Raw genomic sequence first — 12,237 nt, forward strand, 5'->3', positions numbered from 1 at the left:
GGTCTGCCTCCTCCGCACCGCGCTCGGCCCTGCCGGGGCCGAGCTGACAGGAGGGACCCAGCGTGAGGAGAAAGGCGCCGAGGGCTGGGCCGGAGCGGCGGAGGCAGCTTCCAGGCAGCTTCCTTGCCCTGAAGCCGTGCTGGGTGTGGGGTTCAGGTGTGCCTGAGCTGAAGGGCCATCCGGTTGGTAAAAGGCCAGCTGGAGCAGGAGGGGTAGTGACAGCTCTGAAACCTGCAACGGCAGAAGCGGCTGCAGCCAGCTGCGGCTGATTCATGTTTTAGTTGCGGAGTAGGGTCTCCTGCTCTGCGGGTGGAACAGCGGTGCTCTCCTGTGAAAGCAAGGGTTGGTGAAGGGGAAAGATCTCCTCCGGAAATCTTAGCGAGGAAGAGAAGTTTCTGAAGAAAGTGAATTTTTTCCCTGATGGGATTGATTGGCCACCCTTTGGGGAACTCTGTTGAAGCATTTTGATGATGTATTATGCCAGATTATACTGAAAAGGATCATGAGTAGCCTTTAGGCTGTCTACAGCGTTTAATTGCACTTTAAGGCAGATAAATGCACTGCCCTAGATAAGTACTGTCTCTTTAGATGCTGCTCTCTAAGGACTTTCCATCCCTTTTTTTTCTTATAGCTATACTACATCTAATTAGCTGTAACTTAGCATTTGGATAGGCTATTCAGCATTCTCGAATGCTTTTTTCACTTCTATATCCTAAACAGAGTAGTGCAACCTGGGCTTCTCTTGCAATGGAAACTTACAACCCTGAAGTCTGACTGCGGACACTTCCTCCTGAGGCAGGACACTTTGTCCTTCTTGACAGTAAACACTGCCCTTGCCTAAAAGAGCTGCTTTGAGCTGGGTTGAAAATGGCATGCCGTGTTAAAGACTGCATGGATCCAGTCAGCACTGGTCTGTGGAGTTTTCTACAGGTGATGAGCAGATCAGCCAAGTTCCCTTTGTCCTTTGCATCATAAGTGCTTCATGTCTCACTTTCTCATTCAGTAAACATAGTGTCTTGGCAAGGAAGCATCACATTGAAAGTAAAATCAGTAGGTTGTCTTTCTGCAAAAAGGGAATTGTAACATTACATTTTCTTGCCTTTTATCCGCAAAGCTTGTTTGTTTTTTCCTGCCTCTTCCATGAAGATAATAAAAATAAAGCTGACATTGGGGTGGTCTTGCTCAGCCACCATGGACCTGAACTTCAAAGGTTAGTTCAGGATCTGTTGATATACTAAACATGTAATGCTAATAGCATTTCAGATCTGCAACTTCCCTGTCATTGTTTTACACTCCTGAACTGGAAAAGAGAATGCTGCTGATGGCATGACAGTTCTGCATGTCTGTAAATCCGGTATGAACTTGCTGACTGGTCGTCTGAACTCTCAACTACTTGCCATGGTGCTTTCAATAATTTTCACTTTGAAAATCATCTCTAATTAAGAATTTTTCTCATTGATAGACTTGCTTGCTTTATTCTGTCAAAGGTCTTTAATGGATTGTTCCATCTAATCTGGCTAGTCACTTCTAGCTAAAGCCGGTCTAACATCTAGAACTTCCCATGGAAAGGATAATCACGCCTCTACTGATGGGGAAAAACCCTCTCTTCCTTTCCGTAAGAAATACTACTATGCTAAAGTTATTAACTTCATTTAAAATTAATCTCTCATTTAAAAATACATATTTTTGTCAGTGTTATTAAAACTTATCCTATTTATAGATGTGAAAGCCTCACTTAGGATCTCTTTTTCATTCCTATGAAGAGCAAAAAGGGATTTCAGTACAACAGATTCTGAAGGAAATAAAGCTGTTCAGTCTTATCGGACATGGGGAAATGGATGCCATATCAGCTTGCTTCCATCTTATTCTTCTTCGTTATGCAGAGAACGTTTCATGAACACCCGGAACTGTTTAAAGGACTTTTCCAAAATTCAGAAACCAAACCAAACTGGAAGAAGTGACTCAGTAATGTACGGGTTACTACTGCTATACAGAAGTTCTTAGTCTCCTTCAACAATAGGCTATACAGCAAAATTATTTCCTTATTTTATATGCCTCTCTTGTGCTTTCTGAAATGCAGGTAGATCTAAAGCTTGGTTTAACCAGTCATCTAAGCAGGAGGGCAGGGTAGGAAACTGACGCTGTAGGTGGACATGCACTTGGAAGTGTTGCAAACTGGAGTTAAAAGAAAAATTGCTGATTTGATTTTGAGGGTGTAGATATTATTGTTCACTTCTTCCACTGCGCATGCTTAAAATCTTCCACTTGTCTGTTCACTTCTGTTTTTTCATCTATATGGGCATAGTGCTGTTCTGCTCGTTGGCTCAGTTTTCACGTTGGCACCTTTCTTATCTCTCTAAAATATTTCATTTTAACATGAGACTATATAAATAGAATCTCTTCTGCAAGTTTATTCGACCAGATTGTCTGCAAAACGTGTCTCGTCGCTAAGTGCAAGCAAAAAGTCAGTAGGTTTTTCTGTTCCGCTCAAGTATATGGTCCACTCCACCTGCCCTTGGAAATGGCTATCCCTGTTCAAAGTTGCAGTTTGGTTGGGTGTGAGTCCTTACAGTCTGCCCCAAATGTGAACCTAAACTTAGGCCTGGTCACAGAAAGGCATGTGATAAATAAGCAGAACTCAGTATAATTGCTTTCCACGTCTTTAAGCTGTTGGATCTGTGCTTTACAGTGTTTTGAAGTGCTTTCAAAAAGGTTCTTCAAGTAGAATATATTAGTGCATACCAAGCTCTAAAACAGCATGTGATATACTTGATGTGGTCTTGATCAACTAGTGCTGCTATATGTCTCCTTCCCCAGCTCCTCCAAACTAATACGCAACTACTTTATAAAGTCCTTCCGACTTGAACCGTATAGCGGCATTTTTTAATGACCTTGTAGGTCTTCACAGAATTTATTACATTTTTTCAGGAAAGATTTCTCAGGTGTGTAAAGGAACTTCTGGTTGTACAGATCTGACCAGAGTGGTCAGTAGTCCTTTGCTATGCTTCACCGGTCATCTAGCGTGGAAGGCCCAGGTTCATTCAAATGCCATCTATGCCTGATGTAGAGCAGGGACTCTGTGTTAATCTTCTATGTTTCATGTAAATGTCATAACAGACAGACTACTTTAATTTTACTGTGTGAGGATTTTTTGTTTTTACTAATCCTGGGGGGAAAAAAAAGTTGTTCTCACTAGCGAAGAATGAAAATACCCAGCCTCACATTTATACAAATTTACTTTTGGGTTGGGTTTTTTTGGTGTAGTTGCATATCTAAAGTACATTCTTCTAATGACGGTCAGTGAAACAGCATTATACAGAATTATTAAAAAAAAAAAAAAAATTCTTGTAATCTGTGTTAAGATGAACTGACTCTTTGACCTTATGCTCAATTTAATTTCCTTGAAAAACAACATTGTAAGAATTAGTAAATGGATATGGAGGGGCCTACTGTACAAATGAGGAATATATACATACTTCCTCTCATCAAAGTCCTTTCCAACAGAAAACATTTTCTTTTCTCTCTCTTGTTACAGATCAAGCATATGATGGCTTTCATTGAGCAGGAAGCCAATGAAAAGGCTGAAGAAATAGATGCAAAGGTAAAAATGGAAGTTCAATGTCAGTAAGTGCAAAAGGAAAACTGCGTCTGACATCCTGTTTTGATAGTTGCAGTCAGAGCAGTCCTAGAACACTTTTGTAAACTACAGCTTACTTCATGTTTAGTTATTACATAGCAAAAAGTGATGCTACCAAATTAAGTTAATATTTGTTAGCTTTAGACAAATCAAAACAAGTCGGAGCTATTTTTTGGTCAAAATTTTCTTAGTGGTTCTTAAATATAAATTTATTCATATGCAAGTCCACTCATTTTTTTTAAGCAATCAGGAGAGCTGAGAGGTAATGTGAATAGACTGGATTAAGTGGAACACCTTCCCCCACCTCCTATATGTAACTTGACATCACTGAGGATTAAAGGAATTCTCTGCATAATTATGAATTCTGCTAAGGTCTGTCATAACAAGCTATTACCGGAAGGTTTAATTTTAATTTTTGCTTGACTTCCATAGCGTATCAGGCAGAGACATTAGTAGTAAATTAAAGCAATAATGCTAGTAATCTTGCACAAGCATTCATACACATACCAAAATGATAAAAGATGAAAGTTAAACTGATTGAATTATATTGGTGAAAGTTTGTTTGTAAGCAGGTTCATAACTGTACCTAAACCTGTGTAGCCACCTGCAGACTTAATTGTGGATGTGATTTAGTAGGTATCCTGGGGAACTAAAACATAAATTTATATTTAAGGCATGAGTGGAATTACTTGCAGAATTCTCCACTTAGGTTAAGCCACAAGAGACTGAGTTTAATATTAACCTGGTGATAGAATATAGATGTTTACTAAAGGATTAATGGTGCCTGACAACCCTAGCAATCTGCATTATACCAATACTGAAATACCTTGTTGGTATTGGACTCAGCATATATATTACTAATAATATTTAATCTCCCTTAAACATTTAGATCTACAAAAATACTTAATCAATACTAAAGCAGGTATTCCTGATGATCTGCAAACAGGAGTCAGAAGTTGAGACTGGATTCTCAGGTATAAATAGGAAAATTTGCCATGTGTTTTCACATGCTGTCTGGCTAGGCTTTATAAAAAGTAAGAGCTATACTGTCACTCTCCTTGTGTCAGAATTGCTTAGAGTAATGAAATTTGTGGACACTGAGAGCTGGGTAGCTTGTTTTAGGTAGAATCTCTTGTAGCCAGAAAAGAGACCGATTCTACAAAAACAAATCAGACCTGAAGCTCAGGTAAAATGAGTTTTGCTTAACAGTATATAATGCATACATTTGGTAATTTTGTGCTAAATACTGCAAGGAGACACGTGTCAGTCAATTGATAAAATAAGCTGTATCTTAGCAAGGTTCTAGTTCAGCAGAAGACATCCTGAACTCCCTTTGACTTGAGTACTGGTTGAAGTGTTTTGTTTATATGGAACCATAAACCGTATCATCCTAGCTTATCTATGAATGTGCTCTGAAAGCATGGCTGTTTCATTTTGATTCTGTTTTTTTCAGCCCATGGAATCAATTTCCACTTCAGTTATTTAATTTTTACTATAGGCAGAAGAAGAATTCAACATTGAGAAGGGTCGGCTTGTTCAGACACAGAGGCTGAAAATCATGGAGTATTACGAAAAGAAGGAGAAACAAATTGAACAGCAAAAGAAAATGTAAGTTGCTTAGGTTAGATGGCTGTCTTCAGAGCCTGAACTCTCATTTTATTGCAAATTTTATACAAAACTCTTTTTCCCTGTCAAATAGGCAAATTGTAGCCAATATATTTAGTTCTAATTATGAGTGTCTAGTTTTTCCTGGGGAGAAATTATCAAAGGTGAGCTACAATAGTATAACTGTTAGAAAGTGTGGTGAAAGAAACTTTCATATTTCTTTATGTAGTTAATGTCTAGAACTCTATCCTGGTCTGTTACTCTGGGACAAATGTTCACGTCAGGTTTAGTTTTGGTGGGTCTTTACTGAAGGATGGGGTTCTGCACTGTAATAGTTTGTGCAGGTTCAGAAATAGATTCAAACAGGAGAACAGGCTTTGTTACTAAATGTTGTAGTATTGTTATCTTTAAATGTAAAGTATGCAGTTAAATGTTGCAGTTCTTCTGTCAAAGTCTGGTGGATTGATTCAACTTTATCATGCAACTTGCAGTCAGATGTCCAACCTGATGAATCAGGCAAGACTGAAGGTCCTCAAGGCAAGGGATGACCTTATTGCAGTGAGTATCTCTGTGGTAAAGACACAGAGGTTCTATTCCTACCATCTGTTAGGAAATGTTCCTAACCATTCTCTAAAGAAAAATATGATTTGTGGTTGAGTGACATTTGCTTCAAGATACAAAAATGGCTTTCCCAGCTGCTCTGAAAAGTCATTAAGGATTTAGACCAGCTTCAGTAGTCTGCTTTAGCTTATTTTCACAGTTTCTACTACCTGCTCTTTTAGCGAGATACAGTTCTCTGCCAGCAACACTGCAGGCAGCAGTTTTATCTATCATTTGGACAATAGCTTATTTCTTTAAAGAGCAGGAACTCTCTCTTGCATGGATGGTAGAACTTTGAAGTTCTGTTTGCCTGTAGCAACATTTATGTATTAAATCTGTCATGGCTTAAGCAAGTAGGCTTAAAACACCACTAACCAGGTTTGTCTGTCTCCTTTAGTGGCCCCTAGTATATGAAAAGTTTTGCTTCTTGTTCTAGTAGGTGACCAGTCTGTGTGTTGACGTATAGGGTGAGTGCTCATTTCTCAGAGCAGGCTATGTTTACTCTTAGTTCAGGCTTACTATGTTTGTCTTACACCACATGTGGTACACTACACCACGTGTAGTGTGTTCTCATTCTGCTCATTCTACAGCTTGCAGGTTGTCTGTTATCTCTTACCCCATCTCAGAAACAGTTTAAGTGTTCATATTCTGCTAGATGGTGCTGTTGAGCTATTGGAAAAGCTGCGAGACCTGTAGAAGTCAAAAATAAAAAATGGGGTAATGTTGCACAAGTTGATGCTGCCATGAAAAAGGGGAGTTAGCAGAAGAAAATCACCGGTTTATTGGTTCTTTAAACCTAGTTTCAAACTTGAGATTGTATTCACAGAGAGGAGGAAGGTGCGTGGCTAAAGAGCTAACTCTATTGTGATAGTCTCTGTTGGGTAATCTCTTCCTCATTTATCAGCTGACTCAACCTCATGCTTCTGAGTAATGCATAACACTCTTCCTCATTTTAAAACATTTAAAGTCACATGCTGCTAGCTCTTTCTTACTTTATCAGATCTTTGGCATCTTTCATGAACAAGAGAGATGAGCAGTTCCAGAAATGCTACATTACTCTAGGGTGGACAGTATAACTAGGTTTGACCGTGATGTTAAGTTGTGATAGTCTTATATCCTAGTACTGATTGTGTTAACACGCACTCTTCTTTTAAACACTATGAGGCAGGACAGTAGCGAAAGGTTTATACCAAATCATACAATTTCTTTATCTGAAGTAATTATGATGGTTCAGTTCTAGGAGCTGTGTTTTAATTGACTCAAATTTCTTAAAAATTCAATCTCATCTGATACTGATTTGCTGAATAAAGATAATCAAAACTGGCTACTTCAAATGAAAAATAAGCTCTCGCTTTTAAATTTTTACTTGCATTTACTTACAATTAAAAAATACCTAAACTGAGTATTGTTTGATAAAAAGATAGATTAGATTTCTTTGCTCAACCACAAAGCTGAAAAGATTAGTTATTTGGACAACTTTATTAGTTTACCTTAGGGAATGATTTACAAAATATTTTAGTTTGTTTGTCTGAATTAATATTATAAATACTATCCTTTTACTACTGAGGTCTCCCTTTTTCCTGAAAAAGGAATTATTGTCAGGTTATGATGGGTTCAGATCAGGGCAAGGAGAAGGGAGCTGTTTGGAAAGGATATTGTGCCATGCACAGAGATGAAGGTCTAGCTTGGATGAACACCAGCTGGAGTGTACGTTTACGTGTTGGCAGGGTGTGATAGCTAGAATAGGAGTACAGAAAGTTGGTAGGCATGAAACCAAATGCCAAACAGATGGGCTCTGCTGATCTGATTTCTTCTGAATGTAGGATTTGCTGAATGAGGCCAAGCAGAGACTTGCCAAGGTGGTGAAGGATACTGCCAGGTACCAGACACTGCTGGATGGACTAGTTCTACAGGTAAATATTTAAATTGTAACAAATAGATGATAACAGCCCCATCTCCTCCTAGATGTCTTTCTTCAAACATAACCCACTGGAGGTTACAGTTTTATTGGACTCTAGATCAAATGTTGCTGGGTGATCTTTGAGTTTTAAACATCACTTCTGCTGTATCTTTCAATCTTGAATTCCGATAAGGCTGCAGTTTATTTTGAGGTGTAAAACCTGGTATACCAAACAGCAGTTCCATTATAAGAATAAATGCAGATGTGCACACATACATTGTAACATGCACGTTTAGGATCCACACTTTAAGCTTCTGTAGTAATTAGTTGGATCAAATGCACCATTGGCAAAAGCTGTTTCTCCGAACCTGTAAGTCAGTAATTATCCGCTTTTAAAATCTTTTCGGCATTTGAGACTTATAAGTCCTGGCTTTGACAAATTTACTGTAGCATGGCATGCGTCCATGACAGACATACAAGCTTTGCTTACCTAGAATACCATCCTCAAGCCCCAGAAATTAACTGCTAAAAATCCAGGAAGCATTGGCCAGGGTCAGTCGTGCGACCACCAGTGCCACCTTCTGGTATGAATTGGTCCTTCTGCTATAAACTCTCACAGAAGCCAGCTACGAGCTCTCCTGTCCGCAGTTTGATGGCAGAGTTTTCTTAATAATGTTTCCTACCAGCTTGTGCTTCCAATTCAATGTGGCTTCTTTGTCACACTTAGGTCTGGTGTTGCTGTACGTCAAACAAACCTGTCTCGCTCTTGCAAGCTGGCCATGTCTGTCTTGGCTTATTAGATTTGATCCAGTGGGGGATCGGTACTCATCAGTACTCACAGTTGGACTAGACAATTGTTGTAGGTCCCTTCCAACTGGAACTAAACCTATTCTATTCTATTCTCATGTATTACTACAGGAACTGCAAGGCAGGAGTTATTAGAACAGGCACCTGAAACTACTGCATGTCTTCTCCAAGAGCTTTGTAGGAGAATGTCAGCTTGGCAGCATGCTCAGTCTACTTGGACAGCAATGATTGTTATGTATACATGTACATTGTCTGGGAAACTCAGTCCTATGATACATATGTTTAGTTGCACTTAAGTTCCAAACTTGAAGCTAACAAAGAAACACATAATCCATAGTTGTAGGCTCTTTCCCGGATACTGGTGCTGTCCTCTCAGAATGTCTGCATGAGGTGAACTTGCAAGCAAAGAACTAAATAAAAGAGGCTAATACTGTCAGGTTTTGGTTTTCAAATTCATCAGCTCCTTTCCTTTCTTGGGGTTAAATAATTCTAAGACAATTAAAATGTTAATTTTCTGGTACTGTAATGGTTATCTTCTGCAGGGATTCTACCAGCTGCTTGAGCCCAGAATAGTTGTTCGATGCAGGAAGCAGGATCTCCCTATGGTTAAGGTAAGACACCTAGAATAATGTGACAGTATCCTGCTCATGAAGGCTGGGACCTGACTGCAAATATTTGCTGCTCAGATCCCATCTGTGTTACATGAAAACAAGCTTTGCTTGCTGCACTTTTTGCTGCAGATACAATGCAAGAGAACAAGTATGCTTTTCAAGTTGGGGATCATTTGCTCGCTTGGATATTACCTAGGAAACTTTAGACAGTGCTATGATATTAAGAATAATAATTGGTTTGGCTCAAAAGCCGTACTGAAATACATTTGCTTACTTAAAAAAAAAAAGGGGGGGGGGCCCTCAATCCCTTCATTTTATTACTGCAAATGAATGAGTGACCAAACCCAAGTGGTGCACTAACATTTGTCAATGCTAATCAGAGATTTATCTTGTATCCTAGACTGCTGTACAGAAGAGCATTCCCATCTACAAAAATGCCACAAAAAGGGATGTGGATATTCACGTTGACCAAGACAACTTCCTGCCAGAGGAAATGTAAGGAAAATGGGAGTCTTTTATAAAGCACTAACTTAATGCAACTTTTCAAGCCACAACTCCTACTAGGACAGTCTCAGAAAATTGTGTATGGAATATCCCCACAGTGTGTCTGCTGCTGTTCTAGTGGAATTTGGCATGTCTTTGTATTAATCAAGCCTTGACCCTGCAGTTTCCTCCAGACAAGTACTGTCTCAATCAAAAATGTCAATAAGAGTTTTGTGCAACCTCCAGCCTGATTCACAGTACTGAAGTAGAGAATAACCATTCATAGAAACTTAACTAACTATTGGTCTTTTAAAGAGAGAGAATACGGATGTAGCTATGCTTCCTATCTCAAGATGAAGCAAATTGAGTCGTAAGGTGCTGCAGGATAATCACTTGATGGGGTGTATGTCTGTTATGTCTGCAAGGCTCTATTTCTGTATAGTATGATAAAGAACATGGCACAAAGCTGTGTATTCTGATAGTCAGTGATCTTTATGTATGGGCCAGCAAACAACACTTCTAGCATTCTTCCTCGCTTCCCAAAATCTGAAAGCTGTCTATTAATAATAAAATACAGAGTCTGAAGCTGTTCTGAAGTGACAAACTTCATAGCTCCACTTGCACTTAGATCATGCTAATGAGGACATTTGTATGTAGCTGTGGCTTTTGATAACTCCAAACATGCTTTGCACTGCTGCTTCACTAGATCACTTTGTGCTGACTCCTGTTAAGGTACGATCAAAAAAAGTTTGTTTTTTTTAAAATAAAAGTCTTACCTACATATCTGACTTGCCTATAAGCACTGGTTTGGGATAATCTCTCTGCCACATTCTGACTTTGAGATGTACCGTGGATTTAATGGATTTTTTCTTCATCATTTCTAGTGCTGGAGGTGTTGAAATCTATAACAGTGATGGTAAAATTAAGGTTTCCAATACCCTGGAAAGTCGGCTGGACCTTGTAGCCCAGCAGGTGAGTTTCTCTAACAGCCAAGGTGAACAAGATATAATTAACCAGTTTTGTCTTGTAATTAAATCCCTGTGTTTCCCACATGCTAACAGTCACAATAGTGTGTGGGATCAGATTTCAACATGGATGACAAGTAAGAAGTTATTTTTGAATGGAAAGAAGGAAATTACCTACTGTTTGTGCTTCTCTACAACAAACATGGCTTTTCCCAGAATGATCCCTTTTGAATTAAGCATAAGCATAAAACTTTAGAAATTATGATACTGAAAGACTCGTGACTACACTGCAGTCAAGATGTTGAAATACTGAGGCTAACTTGAATTACTGAAGCTAGCTTGAGTACTAGAAACTTTGGCTGAGACTTATTACACCCTAGTGGAAAAAAAACTAGCTCTGGCATCTCTTTCTTATGCTGCAGTATCGGCAATCCTTTAAGTTTGTAAGAGTAGCAGGCAATGTGTGATCAGATAAAGGCTTCAGAAAACTCAGATGAATTGACTTCTTAATTTTGAAGCCTAGCCTAGCTATTACACAGTGCCTACAATGAGGAATGTACAGCAATTTTATTGCCCATTGCATATAACTGATGTAATCTTTCTCAACAGATGATGCCAGAAATCAGAGTGGCTCTCTTTGGTGCTAATGCCAACAGGAAGTTTTTGGACTAAACCTCTAGGAGAGAAGGTGGGATCTGTTCCACTGCCATACTGAAGGGGATGCAAAAGCATCTGCTAATTTAAAATCTTGAAATATAACATTACCGTGTCATCCAATGTCTGTTCTTCAATGGAATAATTTTGCATACCTGCTGTGCTTAGTCTTTCTACTTGTGGTTAGAATGTATTGCTTAAGGGATGTGAAGACATACATATTCATCCAGAAGTGACAGTAGAAAATGGAGGCGTTTGGGCTCTTGGCTTTTCTTGCACTGTTGTGGCTCTATAAGGACAAATGGTCCCTTTAGGGTCACTCTTTTTGCTTTGGCCACATCTCTTTCAAGTTATCTAATCTGTGAAGTAAATTACTAAGCTGCTGATGGGAAATCCCTTTTCAGTTAAGGTCTTCAGTGTTACAGAGGGCATGCGTTCCTTCCCAGGGTTAGTAGTTTAATTCATGTTACTTGGTCAGGCATTTTTCTGTTCTGTATATGTGATTAAAAAAAAAAGCCTGAGCCTGTAAAACTTTATTTATTAAAATAAAAATGCGTGTGTGTATGGAGTTCTTTGTAACTTCTCTCTGGGGGATTGGAAGCAACCTTTGAAAAGTGGGCTTGTGTATATAAGGACTTACTACTTGAGGGCTGTGTGCAATAACTGTTCTGTTAAGCTAGAATTTGAGTGCATGGAGTACTATCAAGCTATTTGCTTGAGTGATGTTGAATTGTAGCCTTGTGAATAGGACTCTAGGATGAGCTTCATTCTTCCTAAAAAATGGGTCAGTAGTTTTGCTATTTAGGCCTTCAATCTTCTTTCACACGAGAGAATTAGAGTAACACAACTGCACTATTTATATATAACAAATACAATCCATTTCCAGGTACAGGTTTGTTGCCTCTGTGCAGGAGATCAAACCATACTCCTTTAGTAATTGTGTTTCAGGACTTGAGGAACAACAGCTGACTCTGT

General features: G+C 39.0%; 1 protein-coding gene across 2 annotated transcripts; it reads left to right on the plus strand.

Moving 5' to 3' along the window:
* The first annotated feature begins 885 nt into the window (after nt 1-885).
* ATP6V1E1 (ATPase, H+ transporting, lysosomal 31kDa, V1 subunit E1) lies at nt 886-11,830 on the plus strand. 2 transcript variants are annotated; one of them, XM_009332878.1, is made up of 9 exons: nt 886-930; nt 3,536-3,601; nt 5,136-5,245; nt 5,734-5,800; nt 7,666-7,755; nt 9,092-9,160; nt 9,561-9,655; nt 10,528-10,615; nt 11,218-11,830. In XM_009332878.1, exons 1-9 carry the CDS (start codon nt 892-894, stop codon nt 11,278-11,280), a joined length of 687 nt encoding a protein of 228 aa, XP_009331153.1. In that variant the 5' UTR covers nt 886-891; the 3' UTR covers nt 11,281-11,830. The 2 variants fall into 2 exon arrangements, with proteins under 2 accessions (XP_009331153.1, XP_009331154.1); XM_009332879.1 differs by lacking the exon at nt 886-930 and adding an exon at nt 1,126-1,210.
* Nucleotides 11,831-12,237: the final 407 nt, after the last annotated feature.

This window comes from Pygoscelis adeliae, unplaced genomic scaffold (assembly GCF_000699105.1).
Source record: "Pygoscelis adeliae isolate BGI_AS28 unplaced genomic scaffold, ASM69910v1 Scaffold38, whole genome shotgun sequence".
NCBI classification, from domain to species: Eukaryota; Metazoa; Chordata; class Aves; order Sphenisciformes; family Spheniscidae; genus Pygoscelis; species Pygoscelis adeliae.